Genomic DNA, 17550 nt, shown 5'->3' with positions numbered 1-17550 from the left:
TTGACTGAATTCTCTAACTTCTGACTGAGGCAGGTTTAATTTCAGACCCCCGATGCATAAACAATACTGGTTGCATTTTTGCAGACCGGATGAACTATCTGTTTCAATGTCCTGCTTACAGTAGCCCATGGAAGATTCTGTGGGAAGAGCATTAGGAGTGTTACGGAATGGTGATACTTCCCCAGTACTCTCTGGGACTCGGTAAGCAGTGATTTTCTGGCCAGGAGATGGTATCTTTATATATAGTGTTAGTGGCTCTTGCTTCTGTGAGTTTGTGTAATCATTTTTGAACTCCTGTGAATTTTTGGCATCCTTAGCTTCCTGTAGTAAGAAGGCATCCACAGTTTAATTATGTGTTATGAGAAAAACTACCTCCTTTTGTTTTTTTTTTTTAACCTGCCCACCTGATGACTTCATTTGGTTTTTCCTTTGTCTTGTATCATAAGAGGTAATTGTTCCCTATTCTTCTCCCTGAAGCCCATGATTTTATAGGTATTTTTCATATTTTTCAGTTGTCCTTTTTCCAAGCTGAAAACTCCTTATTTATTTAGTCATTCCTCAATATATAAGCTATTCCATACCTTTGATCATCTCTACAGCATTTCTTTGTACTTTTTCCAATTCTACTGTATGCTTTTTGAGAAGGGAGGGGGAAGAGGGGTTAGAACTATCCTCAGTATGCAAGAGATGGATGCAATTTTGGTCTATATGGTAGCATAGTAGTGTTCTTGGTTTTGTTCCCTTTGCATTTCCTAATAATTCCTAACACTGAGTTTGCTTTTTGCAAGTGTTTTAGTGATGTTTTCATAGATTTCATTCAAAATCTATTATAGCTATAGTTATAAGGTCTCCTTCCTGAACAGAAATACCTAGTTCAAAGTCCATCACTGCATAAAACTAGGATTATGTTTCCCTGGGTACATGACTTCATAGTTATTGAATTGAATGTCATCTACATATTTAATGTCTGATCATTCAGTAATGCAATGTTTTTTTCCCATTTCTCAGTGACTTTCAGTTTTTCAGCAGCAAACTTTTTTCACTTTTTTTTTTCCCCCCAGATCACTTACTTACAAGTGTTTTGAACAGCAGAGACTGTAGCACAGATTCTTGTGGGACCCCAGCGGTAATCTCCTTCCACTGGGGAAACTGTCTATTTATTCTAGCTATGGTTTCATGTGTTTTAACTAGTTATGAAATCCATGAGAGGTAACCTCTTTATCCTACGTTGGCTTATTTTATTTAGGAGCATTTTGAATGAACTTACCACATTTTCTCAACTTAGAAATTGCTGGTGTGAAAAAGTTATTCTAGGCAAAAGAACAAATACAATTGTTGTTTAGTTCAAAACAGAGGCATTGAAGATCATAATCTTTTAGTAGTACTGATGAGGAATTAATCAGGCTGTTTACTGAGCCCTAGCATAACTTTGATGGAGCTCCTGAATGCTCTTCAGCTTTGTATCTGGTGCAGTTGATGTTTGTTTCAAGGGCTGGTCTGCAGTAACCCCCAGCTGTCTCCCAAGGGGTGCATCCGAGTCCCAGCACAGTCCTTTCTGCTTTTCAGCTGTCAGCATGACCTGAGTTTTTTTGGGGGGTAACAGAGACTCCAGCTGCTTCACACAAGGGAAAAGTCCAATGAGATTTAACATCAGAATGGATGGTGGAATCTATATCTATGCAGTAGAATAAGCAAATACTGCCTGTGGGATGGGAGTTGAGTCCAGGTGACAGCAACCTGCTGATAACCCATGTGGTGAGCTGGTGGGATTGGAGGGAAGACAGCTGGGGATCGTTTCAAAGATTCCCTATGCCTTGTCATGTCCTTCTTTTAAGTTGTGCTTTTTGTGGCATCCTGTGCTCAGGAGGGGACAGTGCTGGGAGGCCAGCAGCACACACACATCCATGGATCCACAGCTGAGCAACTGCAGGTAAAACCACAGTAGTAGAGGATCGTGACCCCATTACTGGGGCAGAAAGGGGAAGGCAGGTTCAGGAGAGGAAAGCAGCCCTCCAAGGCTAAGCACAAAGCCAGATATGCAACCTGGGCTTCAAGGCCTGAGTACTGTCAGCAACATTACAGTTGTGATTTTTCCAAGCACTGGTGAAAGGAAAAGAACTGAAAGACTGAGAACCTTGTAGCAAAAGGGGGCAGGAAATGAGAGTCATTTATCCAGTGTTGCACTGGGGTACAATGGAAGCAAAGGACTGAAGAAGCATAGGTGGGATTCCTTGAACAGAGAAGTCTAGAGGAGGCTACCTCCAGCCCATGGCCCGTAAGAGCAAAAGTGGTAGTGGTGCTCCAAGCAGGAGGAGGCCCAGAGGATGCAAGGTCGAGATGCTGGCAGCTGAACTCCTTTTCCACTAGGTTGTCTTACTCTGTTGCTGAGGAGCTGAGTATGGAGAGTGACCCTTTAGTGTTTAGAGTCCTTGTCCTCAATTTGCTTTGAAAGGGATGCATTACGTTGTTTTTGAGGGAGAGTACATAGGGCTGGCAGTTGCTTCTAGTCTTCTGTATCAGAAATAGTCTGGCCAGCAGGAGTAGGGAAGTGATTGTACCCCTGTACTCAGCACTGGTGAGGCCACACCTCAAATTCTGTGTTCAGTTTTGGGCTCCTCACTACAAGAAGGACATTGAGGTGCTCGAGTGTGTCCAAAGAAGGGCAATGAAGCTGGTGAGGGGTCTGGAGCACAAGTCTTATGAGGAGCAGCTGAGGGAACTGGGGTTGTTTAGTCTGGAGAAGAGGAGGCTGAGGGGAGACCTTATCACTCTCTACAACTACCTGAAAGGGGGTTGTGGCAAGGTGGGTGTTGGTCTCTTCTCCCAAGTAACTAGTGATAGCACAAGAGGAAATGGCCTCAAGTTGCGCCAGGGGAGGTTTAGACTAGATATCAGGAAAAATTTCTTCACTGAGTGGTCACGCATTGGAACAGGCTGCCCAGGGAGGTGGTGGAGTCACCATCACTGGAAGTATTCAAAAAACGTGTAGACATGGCACTTCAGGATATGGTTTAGTGGGCATGGTGGTGTTGGGCTGGTGGTTGGACTTGATCTTAAAGGTCTTTTCCAACCCTAATGATTCTGTGATTCTGTGAAACATCCTTCTGAATATTGTAAGGGTTTCCTGTGATGATGAAGCTTGTGGGGGAAGGTGCAACACATTCAAGGGAAGCTGTGACATGTTTAGAGAATCTAGGTTGTAAGTTTTGATAGGATCCTGAAGCAAGGGGATTGCAGTTAACTCCCTTGCCAAAACAGTGACCTACACTCCGAATCATGGCATGAAATGTAAAAAACACCAAGTATCTTTTACATCCCAGTTACTTATGACATGCATAGGAAATACAAGGGAAGTCTGCTGTGGAAATCCAAAGTAAGTATTTTGAAAGAGTGGCTGAGAGAAACATGACAGAGGTCAGCAGAAACTTGGGAAGCTCAGGCACTGAGGCTTGAAGGTTTTATTAGCCAGAGTGTCAGGATTCAGTGGGTCATATGGCATCCTGTCTTATGAGCACAGGATGTGTGAGTTGCTGGGCCATTGTAGCCTCTTTAGGACATTTGTGGTCCTGTCAGTCTGCCACCTGCTCTCTGCAAAGCCCTTCAGCCTTGTGTGGAAGTGTGTTGGTGCTGCCTTTTTGCTGAAGCTTACAAACTTCAAAGCAAGCCAGTGAGCTCCTGTTGGTACTTATCATGTTGCAGGCCACAGCTGAACTCCCACTGTATAAGCCTGGGTTGTAAGAGCTCCTGCCTCTTTGCAGGAGACCTTTTCTCCTCTGGTAAAGGATTGCATGACTTTGATGAAAGAAATGAGCCTATCTTCAGTCCCCTCAGGTCTTTTGGATTGTAACTGTATGGAGTCAATATGTGCTGTAGTTGCAACCCCACCCTACCGGTTCTTGATCCTCTCTGTGGATATTGTACAATATGTCTGTCTTCTATCCCACTCTCACTGCAGCATGTGTGTGCTTGGTGTAAGCCTTGTGTTAGTGTATTAACACAATCCCTACAAATCCAAATAAACAATTATCTCATTAGTGATGGGAATCCTTAACTCTTTTCCTGCTGCAATTCTGCCTCTCTTCAGCCACAGACATGCTCCAGTTTAGAGTTTTTCTTCTCTTTTCCTTTGTTCTCTTCAAGCATGGTGTTATGGCTAGTAATATAGTCCCAGTTTGGAATTCAAGAAACTCCTTAGCAAGATGACAGTTGGCACATGGCACCTCTAAGCAGGTGTTGTGCTTGCTGGAGCCACTTAACACCGATTCATAGCTGGCTAAGGGGTTTTAGGAAGCAGCAGTGCCTTGTAAGCGGGAGTCTTTATAGGCAGAGTGGTGAAAGCATGACGACTTTTCTTTTCTCAGGGTTCCTGAGAATCATCGTTTTGCCTGGGAAGGAGACATGGAGAACAGTATCTACAACAAGGTGACACGAAGTCCGCTGGCACATCCCAACTATCGGCTCCATTTTGCTGTGCAGCAACTTCAGCAGCAAAAACTTCAGTCACGACAGCTGTTGGAGCAAAGCCAAGCCCGGCACCAGGTAACAAAGAAAAAATCCTGCCTGGGATGTAGCAGTGCTGACTGAGTCTTAGATGTGCAGAACCAATCCAGAGCCAGTACACATAGCGCAGCTTTTGTGAAAGACGTAGCTCTTCAAGTGCGTGCAACAAAACTAATATTCCTGCAGTGACTTTGATAGCACTTTGATGCTGTAGTTCCAAATGGCTTCTTCCACTGCACTGGCATCCTCCTCCATTTGGCTACTGGCATGCTGCTCCTTGCTTTTCTGCACCAGTTCAGGGTATCCCCTTATAGTGCCTCAGACAACTTTAGAACTGTCTACAGTCTTCACAGTTCTTTGTCCCTTAATCTTGTCACTGATGATATGTTCCTGCTTTGACTTGAGTTCTTTTTGGGTAGTACTTCAAGTTGGATCACTGTTGTATTTCAGTGTTCCTAAACATAGGGCAGCTGTGTTCTCTGGGGCAAACAGGACCCCATCAAGGCTTTCATCTTGACTAAATTCTTCTCATGTGTGTCTTCTCATACGATGTAGTTATCAAAAGAGCAGGGGACTCAAAAATTATTTAGGAGAATCTTCATTCTTTTGAAGAAATGTATTAAATTTCTTCTAAGAGCCTTTAGTATGTAGGAGGCATGGCCAATGACCCTGATGCCAGATGCAAGTTTTCTCTGCAACCCTGCAAATCTTATCCACACATTTTGTCATTACTACATTTAAGATCTCCTTTCACTACTTTGCATGGAACTGACAGGTACATAACTCCTTTGTTACAATTGCAAAGAGAAAAGGTGGGTTAAGTGTCCAAGAGTTAGAGGAAATATGAAAAAAGGTTAGTATTATTGATGTTCTGGATGACACCTAGATGCCAAGGGTGGACCACTGTCTGGAACAGCATTTCCGCCCTGCCTGGGGAATCTTGCAAGGTTACAATGAGTTCATTGATGCACTCATTACCTTTCTTTGTTATTATGGAGAGAGAGTTGTGTTCGTTCTTCTGAGTGACGTCCCAAAGGCTTCCTTGCTAAAGGGAAGGAAGTCTTTGGGTGAACAAACCTTCACTCAAAAGAGATTGGTCTCCATTAGAAAGGAGCTATTTTCTGGGCAGTCTGGCAGGACTGGACTCCAACAAAACCATGAACAGCACTAACATGTGGAGGTTTGAACACCCACTCACCCTCTTGTGAAGCAGATGAGTCACTAGTCAGCGTTCTTGAGGATAGGTTGTAGGTAAATTGCCCTCATCCTTTTCTGGGAGCATCTTGAAGGAGAGGCCCTTCTGCCTTTGCTCCTTGCACTCCTTTCAAGGCCCTCACTTAGCCATGCAGTTTCCATCCCCAAATTCCCTCACCTACAGTCTTCATGCTCCCCTTCTGAGCAGGAGGTCTTCCTTTCACCTCTGTCCAGGGGGCTCTGGGTGGGCAGCTGTGGCTGCTCATGAGCTCAGGAAAGGGTTGTAAGCTGGCTTGTGCCTGTGAGGAGGCTGGAGCTGGCCATGGGGCCTGGCTGAGCCCTCTTCTAATTGCTGACATTGAGCTGATGTTATTCTTGGCCTGGGGCACAGCCATTACTCAGGAGTTTCTGTTAAAGTGATTCTTTGTTAAACCTCCTCTCACCCCCACAACATCCCCCTCCTTTCTCTCCCTCCCTCCTTCTTCTGAGCCAAGCAGTTTGGAGTTGCAGTATTGAGGCCGTTGCCATGCCGCAGGGCTCAGGCTGCACTGAAGTTGCCATTAATGAAGAAAGGTATGTGCTGGACATGGGGGCTTTCAGACTTTCTGTAGTGAAAACCACATCTTAATAAAATGATTCTCTTGGACACTTCCTTTCCCACTAGACATTGTACGGAGCCAGCCAGACCTCCCCTTCCAGTCATAGTTGCACCGATCCTCTGATGCCCCTCCCAGTCTCTGCACTACCCTCATCTTCATCTGTCTATCCTCTGCTCCCTCTAGTTTCCTGTCACTGACCTCTTCCTCCTAGTTAGTTTCTAGCTAGTTACTCAGACTTCAGTCCTTTGACCTGGCCTTCCAAGAACTGCCTTCTCTTTTCTGCTGCTTACACACTCCCTGCCCTACATCTTCTTTCCACTCACACTGCTTTGATTTCCATCCCACCTTTTCCTGCTGGCCATCATTTGGCTTCTCTTTTTCCCCACAGTTCATGCAGCTTATCCTAGTACGTATGGCTTTACTACATTTCCTAGTCAGTGTCACCTAAGCTACCTATCTCCCATTGCCTGCTCTTTCCTTTCTGTTCCTTCCCACATATTGAGATCTACTCCATCCTTTGTTGTCTTGCCTGCTACATTCAAGTTCCTCAGCCTTCTCTTAACAGAATAAATATATCCCCCAAAGCAAAAGGCCAATCACTTCAAATTTTGAGTGTCGTCATCTCTCTACTTTGGGGAGTGCATGCAGGATATCTCCAAGCCAGTTTCATCTGATTGTTCGAGTTCTTTTTATAGTTGGAAGGCAGGCTAACCATTTGTTGGTAGCTGAAGTAGTGCATTTTTATTAATATATCTCAAAATGCACCCTGAGTATGGCATGACCATACAACATGACTAGATGCCAGTCTTTCCTTCCCTCTGTAACAAATGGGCCAGTCATAGAGAGAGAGAGAGAGAGAGACAGCATGTGAACAAGTAATAGAAGCACCATGATTAATAACACAGGTAAATGCTTCTGCCTGTACATTAACCAGTTCGATATGTTGGAGATGTGATGGATGTGTTGGAAAGCATGGAAGTTCGTAGTCAGGTATTTGTGTAATAGTACCCCCATCTGCCATGCAATGGATGTATCTTATCATGAAGGCTTATTGCGTACTTCTTTGTGGCAGCACCCACTTTTGTTTGAGCACTTTCCACACACTTAAGAGTGATGATTTCCCCTCCAGGCATCTAACAATTCACAGAATAGCAAATACTGTGTAGGTGGAGGAAGAAGAATAATAACCAACAATTTTCACTCATTGTATGTGTAAGTTAGTTCACACAGTTGTAGTATGGTGGAAATAGATCTTTGATGCCAGAATAGGCACTTCATTCCCTGGACAAAAAGAAAAACACCAAAGTGACTGGATGAGAACTTAACAAACAAATGGATGCAGTGATAGGGCCCAGGAACAGAGATGATACAAGAACAGAGAAAAGAGAAAAAAACAGAAAGGGGCAGAGTTTGAAAGTGGAGACAAGAAGCTTAAATCTAATATCAACAAAATCAAGGAACAAGGATTACAAAATCAAACTAAAAGGCAAGAAAAACAGGCTTATAGCAGTATTTTTAATGTTTAAAGGAGACTTCATGTGACACATTATGACCTAGATGTTAGTATCACTGCTGCAGTTGGCAAGGGAGTTAATATACCATCATTGTTTATTCTCTAATTGCTTCCTGTACTGGAAAGATGCCATTAGCTGTTAGGGAGGTTCCTCCTTCTCTGTGTGGCTATGTTCTGTCTGCTTAGACTAGCATCTACTGGGTATGCCAAACATTTCACATGAGAAAAAAGCTAAATTAAAACAAGAAAAGTACAGTCATACAGTGGAATGATCTCCATCAGCCCTGCTTATATCAAAAAAGCTCATGTTAAACAAGGCATAAATCATGTTGATGAGTTGTGTGGTCAGTTATGATCACACTTGCAATCAGAAGTTTAAGTAGATTTTATGCTATAAAATATTGGGCTACGTTAATCTTAAATAATTTTCCTCTCAGTCATTTAAAAATGGTGTTTCTCTGAAATATTCCTCATTTTATGAAGTTCAGCAAAATTTTTTCTTGTAATGTATGTGAGTCTTCTGAAATCCCTACAGTTTATTTAGATCTGACTGAGAACATTGAGTATTCAGAATAGTATTCCTAGAACTACATTATTCCTGCCTCAGGACACAGGGCCTCTTTGAATGCAGCCTTAAACATTATTGAACTGTTTTCTAAACTATTATATGTTGGACTGCTGTTGGATTTGCAGTCTCTCTTCCCCTTCAGTCTCTTGTTCATTCTTGTTTTGCAGCTTTCCTCTTCAGATTGTTTTCCCACTAAATGTGCTAACTGCCATTTTTCCTGTTTGAGTCTTGTGATACTGATGAGTCAAAGTCTCAGTCTAAGTAAAGCAGAACAACTGTTCTGAAAGCAGTAGTCTCTGCTGATTTATACCAGCTGAAATTTTGTCCCCATGTTTCTGATCCTGTCACTATTATTAGAATTATTGTAGGACCGAGATGTATTAGGTATCTTTCCAGTACAATGATGTGGCCCAATCCTTGCCCCAGAGAGCTGCCAGTACCAAAAGAGAGACAAAGGAGAAGGCATCAAGTCAACTTATTTTAGTATATTTTAGTCTCGTTCTGAAGAATTTACCAAGGAAGACATGCTTCAGGACAGCCTGTGCATACCATGAATTTGCTGCTGCTCTTTAAATTTCTTGATGACCCCAAGATGCTCCTCTTACTGCAATTTAACACTACAGCGCTTCTATATTTTGAGACTGTTCTTTACCACCACTTTGTGAATTTTCAGCTCAATTGATTGTTGCATCCGAACTGATTTAACTGAATGTACTAATACATGTTCAAAAGAATCTCCACTAAACAATTTATATGACTCCAAAGGTCTTCCAAGCCTTTTAATTCTCTGTATTTTTGCTTTTTTTTTTCTTTTCTTAACTTAAATCCCTGTCACTGTTTATGGCTTATAAACATCTCAGCTTCCAGCGCTAGTGATTTGGAACTAGCTGCACAGATCTTTATGCAATACACGTGTGTGTGCATCTGTCTGTCAGTTCTCATACACTGCTGAGTCTCTCATTGTTTTCAGACTTGCTGATCCAATTTAAACTGAATAACTATGGGATAGAAATCTCAAAGCTATGTTTTATATAAATTTCATGAAAATAAAGAGCTATGTATCTGGAAGGGGGATTCAACTACTGTTCCCATTAAGGCAAAGGCTGCAGCATGAGGCCACTCCTAATTAGACAGCAGAAAATTAATACAAGAATGCCCCAAACCCATGAAGGGAGGCATAATTTGGGGCATGCTTTATATTAGATACTGTAAGAGTCAGCCCCAAGACAGATTCACAGGAAATGAGCTTCATTACCTCCTCTGGTCACAGAATGAACATGTTTTTGCTTGCAACATTTGTTCCGTTACTGTGCTAGGGATGGGTGTTAGATACAGGGATGGTAAGTGCCAGGAACATTCTTTCTGTTTTTGAAGATCATTCATATATCTGCTTTTCTTCAAAGTACTACAGTACCTCCCTGCTTTTAATCATGAGCAGCCAAAGCTCAGCTGCTACTGGCTAATACTCTTAGATGTGCATCGTTCTTACTGACAAGCTGTACATGTTGAGAGTTTTCTAATTAAAAACTACTATGTTTGTACAGGTAGCACTTTGTGTGGTGTTCATGTGTAGATGTGGAAGCAAGGAGAGGTGTGATCTAATGAGGCAAATATGCAATTGGGAGTCAGGATCTTCTCTGAGCGCTCAACCTAGCTTTTCACATTCCTTCAGTCTGTGGCCTAGGGAAAATCACTTTCTCTGTAGGTGCTAACATTCTTCATGCACAAGACAGGGTTAGTGCTGTCCTACCTCCTCAGAGAATTATGCAAGAGAATTAACTCACTAATGCTTTATGTGATTTTTAGCTAAAAAGTCTCATAGTGTTCTAAGTATTTTTCAGATTTGTAGCCCTAAGAACTTGTCAGGGAAGCATATGTCTCCTCAACATCAAGTTAAATCTGCCAGCCTGGGAAGTGCAGTTCAGACTTTTTTACTTGCAGCAGCAATAGTTGTAGGGTGCTACCTGCTTCAAGGGCTGCCTGTGTCAGGGTTTGTCTAGGCTTCTGCTCTCCCTAGACACTGAGCCTTCAGAATCATGAGTGATGATGTCTGTCTCCTACTTTTTGGATGTGCTGAAATCTCTTCCCAACCCTTCCTTTGTGTGGTCAGGCTCTGCTCTCCCCAGCTGCCCTCTTTATTTGCACAGTAGCTTCTCCTGGTTTCCTGTCCTGTCCCCATGGAGCTCACAGCAGGGCAGTATGCTTTGTAGCTGAATCCAGAAGCCATGGTCCGTGTCAGCTTCCAGTCTCCCCATCCTTGCCTGGAAGGCAGCCAGAATCTCAGCACAGCATGGAGACAAAGGCGTTTTTGGAAGTCTGTTATCCCCAAGAAAAACATCCATGACCTTTCTTTAGGCAGGTCTCAGCCCAGCTTTTGCAGATCAGACTTTGTTAGAGCATCCATGCTTGCTCTTTCTTCAGAGTCATGGACCTCCTTGCCAGTGCATGTTAACACAGGGAAGGGGTTAAGAGTGTATGCTTTGTGGACTCCAGGATCTTATTGGTTTTAATAACAAGAAAAAGAACTCACAGGAAACATGCATAATATCAAACAGAGCACAATGAAATGTCACCCCTGAATAAGAAGAGGGTGCAGTGACTTGAGGGTTCTGTCCCAAGCCCATGATGTGTCAGAGTCTTAAAATGCAAGAGACTAAACCAAGTTCCATTTTAGTTTGTTTTTTTAGGGGGGAGGTGGGGTGTGACTGCTATTTTCCAGACTTCAGCACTTGTACCAGCTACTTATTCAAAATCTGCAAGCTGTGATCAAGGTAGAGCTTCAGGGAAGGGAGAGGTTAAGAAGGATTGGGAGCTGAAGGGCATCTTGTCAGTGAGCTCTGGTTAGGAAACAGGCCTGCGTTGGCTCCTGGACTTCCTCTTCTCCCTAGAGCTCTGCCTGTCAGAAACGCCTTCCCACACACCACTGCCCCGCCATTTGCCAGAGAATTGCGGAGGAGAGGGGCTTTTCCTGTCTGTGTGCTGAGACTCAGCCAGCCCTCAGACTGTGGTTTTCTCTGGAGCCTGGAACCCACTTGCTGTGGCTTTGTGTGTTTTTCACCAGAGAAGAAACTGAGGACAAACACAGTGAAGGGCACTGCTCCCAGGGTCATGCTGAGGTGACTGGCGAGTGCTCAGCTATTCCCCTCATCTCCTGTCACTGACCTCTAGCTGACAAACTACATGGTTACGGTATTGCCTCTTTGCCCTGGGAATCTGACTGACTTCGAGGAAAGACACGGCAGAACTCCCAGCAGGTTGCTCATTTCTGAAAGGAGCTGAGCATTTTGCAGAGCTCCTGTAGGGAACCATTCCCCAGTTCCTGCTTTTGCCAGTCTGCTCAGTTCTCTAGTGTCTTATAACATGCAGATTGTTTTGTTGCCTGTGACAAATCTCCAACATACTTACTCTCCCACCTGCTATAGAAATAGAAATATTTTCTGTTCCCTGGTATTGCTGGGGATTTCCTTTTCGTCAGCTGCTGACCTAACGTCCCTTTTTTCAGAGAAGGTGCTCTAGAGCCTTTCTGTTATTTCAAGCACCTACGGGGTTGGACTGAAGAACTGGCATTGTAACATCTTCCTCATAACCTTTTTCTTTCCTAGAATTGTGTCTCAATCCCACCTCCTGCACAAAGAATCATTTAGCAAGATAAATGCAGAGATCCAGTCAAAGCAATAAAAGCTTTACTTCTTTGTGGATAGAAGCCCACTGCAAGATTAGATTGAGGATAGGATCACTTGTTTTTTAAGCCAGAATAGTGTCATTCTGTGGCAGTAATGAGCTTGTATGCCTTCCTAGAAGCTAGTCCCAGCTTCCAAGGGTATAAAATTCAGCTCTAAAAACTACTTCACTGACTTGACCGCTTAACTCTTCTTTTTGTGCATGGGACTGTCCCTGGAGCCCTGGGGTTGCCTTCACCAGGCAGATGTTATCCCTCACAAAAATGTCACCCACCTCCATCAGCTCTCTCAGCAATATTCAGAGAGGTAATCACCAATTACTATGGTGTTTTTGTGTTTGTTTGTTTGTTTATTTTTTTAACCAGGCTCTTTTTGCCAACTACTCACAACCCAGCACCAGCCATATATCTATGCCAGCTGGCTCTGATGCCCGCAAGACATCAAGTGCCACTTCTAGTATCCAGAAGGCAGCCAGTTTGCACAAAGTGATGCCATCCCAGAGTACGCCTTCTCAGCTGGTTCCAAAGCCTCCAGCAAGCCACAGGCAGGCAGTGGTCAGAAAGGCTGCAGCCCAGAGGATTTCCAAGTAAGTTTTTTCTCTTCCCATCCACAACAGGGAGTTGGCAGTGGTTCCTCTAAGGGATATTGGAGAAGAACCTGTCTACATGTGACTCTGATATAGATCTTTTTAGCTATGCTGTCCAAGATAAATCTCAGAATAACCTGAGCTGTGTGTACTGAAATAGGTGTGCACTATGTTGCAGTTTCATGTTTCACAATGGTAAGGTAGGTAAGACTGTAACATCATACAAACATAAGAATATAGGAACTGCCAGATTGAATCAGAGAAGTATCTGATCCAGGGTGGGATTCAGTTACCTAAATACAGGTTGCTAGTGACATTTTAGATGCCCAGGGCTATTCCACCTGATCTCCAGCTGCTGCTCCAGATGAGCATAAGTATTCTGTAGATCCTATGCTGTATCTGCCAGTCCCATGCAGATGTCTCAAATAACTTGAAAGTACCAAGTATAGTACTAGACATCTATGTTTAGGCACCTGAGTCACTCCCTCCATGTTTAATCTTTGATGGGAGCTAGAATCTGGTGGGTCAGAAGAGGCTGCCAAAAAAAAAACAACCCTGATATCCTTAACAAGCTAATCTGCCCTTGAACCAATTTAACACACAATGGCTGACTTCTGCCTTCAAGCACAAGTGTTTATTTAATTTCAAGTGTTTATATTGTGCCTAATATAGCTTTCCTCATTACCTGTAGAAATCCTTCTTTTAACTTTTACTAAGTTTTTAGTTATATAATGCTTGCCATTCTAAGGTAGATGGATTTGGCATGTGTTATCTTCAAAAACAAACAAAAAAATTCACTGTGAAATGTTGCTTACTGGTTGTAAGTTTCTTTCCATTTCTTGGTGTGTCTTCTCTTTGTGCATTATGAGAGAATGTGAGCAAGACTTCTGGGTTTTCTTTTTATCCTTTACCTTTCATGGTAGCTTCCTCAGGTCTCTGTTTATCTCCTCTTAAATGACAGAACTGCTTTAGACTAAATTCTTCATCAGGTTTTTCCTCATATATTCTCAGACTTGTTTCGTTCCTGAATACTGAAGGGCAAAAATTGCATTCGTAACTTCCTCCCTCATACTTACTCTACAGCCAGAAGAGTTGTAAAGCTTTCAGAGCAGGTTCCTCTGAGGTTTCCTGATTCTGTGTTCCCTTCCCATTTAAAGAGAGAAGCTTTACTAAAAGATTACTGATGAGACATACCTTATGAAGATGCTAGGATACTGTCAGTGTGTGTGGATCAAATGTGGAACTGCAAGGCGTATTTAAGGAGCTTGGACAGAACTGCTTTGGGGGAAGCTTGTGTATTTCCTGCCTGTACTCTTGCTATCTTACGAGATAGCACACTGAATTAGTCCCCCAAAACTATTTAAAAAGAAAACAAGATGTTAGTAGACTTTGTCAACTCAGCACATGCAGATGTGAGCATCGTGTCTGGCAGGTATATGCTGGTAGGTTTGCTATCTGATTTCTTTTATGTTGGGTAGCTCATGTTAGTACAGGTGACAGGCTGTGTCAGTGGGTTTCTCTGCCGGGCAGCAGGGATGTGTATTTGAAGATGCCGGTGTGCTGTGCTCACTTCTTGGCAGAGGAAATGTTTATCCTTGTGAGATGGAATTGCAGATCCTTGGACAGACTTTACTTTGCTGCATTTTTGTGGTTTCTGCTTTGTGACAGGCAGGAGTGTGGGAAAACCGGAAAAAGTTCAGCACAAAAAATGCACAGAAGGGGGAAAAAAAGCAAAAGATTCTTTCAGAATTTCAGAAAAGTAATCCAAGTACTGAAGGCTGCAAGGAGCCACTCCGGAAATACTTTCCAAGTTGCCTTTCAGTCTCCAGCATGAGGCTCCAAACCCATTCTTGCCATTCATGGGATCTTGCAGTAACATTTTTTCACTTACATGGAAGACAGCAGTGTCCAGCTATATTCCCAGCATACTGAGAGCTGATAATTTAAAAACTGCTATGTCTCAGTCTAATTTAATCCATTCATTGTTGTCAGGAAAAGACCAGAGATCCTTTGGATCTCAACAGAGGAGAGTGAATGGAGAGAAGCCTCTGTGTCAAAGGAATCTAGATTAGAGAAGAAAAAGATGTCTTGCATGCTCCAGCCTGTTCTTTACAGTCCCTGGTTATTCTGTACAAAGTATTCTCAGGCACTGTGTGTAGTCTGCTTTCAAAAAACTCCAGTGGCAGAACCCCCACCATGTGCTATAGAAGACTATTTAAGAATCTAGACAACCCTATTATCAGAAATTTTCTCCTGATGTGCAATCTGATTTTTTCCTTTGTTTCATCCTGTTGTACCTTGTTCCTCTTTCCTGAACCACCCTAAACACTTTCCCTTGCAAATACTTTCCGTCTTTTAACATCCTTCTACTTCTTGGAGTTTCCTGATGTTGCTTAAACTTGTTGAGGTTTTGTTAACCTCAGATAGTAGTTCCACCTGCCAAGTCCTTAATTGTCTTGAATTTACTGTATTTTCTTCAGTTTGTGAGAGTGCTTGCATTGTGGCACCCAGAATTGTACTTTTCCAGTGTGGGACTACCGTATTCTTAGGTTAGGACATGGCAAGTATCTCTCTCCATAACATATAATCTAATTCTGTCTTTTTGGCTGCTTCATTTCGTTGTCAGGTCATTTTTGATTTGCTGCCCACTCTCACCCCCTAATACTTGTTGGCTGTTTTCCTGACCTCTTTCCTCAGAGAAGATCTGAGTGCTATATATTATTTCCACAAGACTCACTGAAACTAATCCCATTCTCTTGTTAAAGCTCTCGTGTCACTTATTTTTTTTCATATATTTTGATAAGCCAGACCTTATTTCTCTGTCTGCTTTTGTACTGCCTGGCTTTTGTTTAACATCTTAATAAAGGTCACCTTTTTAAAGTTGTTTGTAGAATTTCCCCAGAGACTGGACTGTGAAGACAAACTAAAATCACTTTTGTCTCTGACCTATCTCTTCCTTGCATGTGTTATCAATTCTCTCCGAGCCAGTACATATGGCTTCCAGGAGAGGAAGAAAAGAATAAGAAGTAGAAAACATAATGAGATGCTAAAGATGAACATTACTGACTAATTCAGAAATTAACTAGTAACTTGGACACTTCCCTGGTTAAAACATAAAGGCAAAAAGTAATGGAACAGCCAGACAATTCAGACTTGTCTCTTCAGTTCCTGGCCTCTCTTGTTTTCTCAGTCTCTCAACTTGTAAAAGGTGGTAGGTTGACTTTAAAATGGATTGTGTCCCAAGCAGACTCCTTGCTTAAGCTAACAGGGTGGAAATCTGAGGCCCATATTAATGTAGTCCCATAAAATGGTCTCATAGGGCTCCATAGTTTTGATTAAATGTGCTTGTATCACAAGTTTAAAGATAGTTTTTGAACGGCTAACACAACAAGCTCTTCTTTCTTTCTAAGAGTCAGACTGGGTCCTTTCCACTGCTCATGTTGCCACTACTGTTGGCAGGTCTGTGAACCCTGAAGAGACCTGCTGATAGCTGAGAGCAACATTTTGAGACACAGATCACAGATATAGTATTTGTAAGCTGTGGAATGAAGCAGGTGTCCCTGGAAGCAGCATTTGGTGTATCGAATCTTCATGATACAGATGACAGCATGCAAAGTAGCAAAATATATTAGCTCAACTGTCAGAACCCAGAGTGAACCGGTGCAGGTGGTAGATGGAAAATCTTTCCACTTTTAAGGAATGACTAAGTCACAATAAATACAAATTTCTGCGCTATCATTCCTATAGTAACTTTTCAGAAACCTGGTCTCTAACTATGACAGCATCAAGCAGAGCAATGCCTTGAGCAGCCTGTGAACAGAACTATTAGTCAAAGAAAAAATCTCAGAGAAATTCATCTGTCAATGTTAGACCACTGTATATAAAGAGAGGAAATGCCGAGTAGACGAAAGGAGCATATAGTTCAAGGTGTTATCAGGGAGAGAGCGAGAGCCCAAGAAGATCACTGAGTTTACCAGCAATAGACTGGTACACATCACAAACTGTTGGGGATGTTGATCAACATGGCATAACTTCTTGTATTGAACTTCTCTGTAAATGTCGTTCCCAACAACTCTTTTCAGAATGCCTTTTGAAACAAATACTTCCTTCAAGTCCCAACACTGCAGCACAAAATCCTTCTACCTTGTTCTTCTTTTGTATATTTGCTTTACACGGTGTCAGCAGCAGAATAGCCAAAGTTTTGCTCTATTGTAACTAGTACAGAAATAGGGTAGAGGTGATGCATTTCTCCAGGGTTCAGGAAATCCATCCCACGGCAGGGTGGAGTCCTGACTGCAATTGGATACGACAGTAGCCAGCTGTTCTAGGACAGGCTGGCCAAGCCTGGCAAATGTGCCAGAAGTAAAATGATGGCCACAGAGCAAGCCCCGTAAAACACTGTGGTTCTGGTTTTTATCCTGTCTTGCCCATGTGTGCTTATGCATAGGCATGCACGAAGTGTCTTAAGTGAGTCCAGTACATCACATATACAAACTGAGTGCCCACTGAGAAGAGGACAGGCAACAGGAAAGCAAGCATGTAACTGTAACTGGAACCCCTTTCACTTTATTGCTACTGCTGTACAGCAGCACGCTTGGTTTTTTAGCTCCTGAGCATCTGGGTTAATCAGGCTGCCTGACCCTTAGACATTTTTGGCAGCAAAAGCAGTGCATCTGAGAGACATGCCTTTATTTAACACCCTGACACAGCTGGGCTCACTAGGCCTGTAGCTCTTAGCCCTTGGCTAGCCTCAGATCATACACACAGATACACATGCAGAGATACCCTGTCCAAGAGCAACAAAGAGGAACAAGCCTCCCTGGCTCTGGGTGTTCACATCTGTTGCTGTCCTCTTGTCAAATCTGGGCTTTTTGTGATATGAATTTGTTAGTGTCAGTTCCGTCCCCCCT

At 42.9% G+C, this 17550-nt stretch overlaps 1 protein-coding gene across 1 annotated transcript in view; it reads left to right on the top strand.

Moving 5' to 3' along the window:
- Positions 1-17550, top strand: part of TTLL5 (tubulin tyrosine ligase like 5) — a gene marked incomplete at its 3' end in the record, with an annotated part of 139011 nt that overhangs the window by 109634 nt on the left and 11827 nt on the right. Inside the window, exons 30-31 of the mRNA XM_081999989.1 lie at positions 4362-4539; positions 12420-12640. Of these exons, the coding sequence (XP_081856115.1) occupies positions 4362-4539; positions 12420-12640 (399 nt within the window). The remainder of the gene's footprint in view (positions 1-4361; positions 4540-12419; positions 12641-17550) is intronic.

The sequence above is a fragment of the Phaethon aethereus genome (genome assembly GCF_964289735.1).
Source record: "Phaethon aethereus genome assembly, chromosome: 5".
NCBI classification, from domain to species: Eukaryota; Metazoa; Chordata; class Aves; order Phaethontiformes; family Phaethontidae; genus Phaethon; species Phaethon aethereus.
The sequence above is the reverse complement of the archived record's forward strand: the minus strand, read 5'-3'. Positions and strand labels throughout refer to the sequence as shown.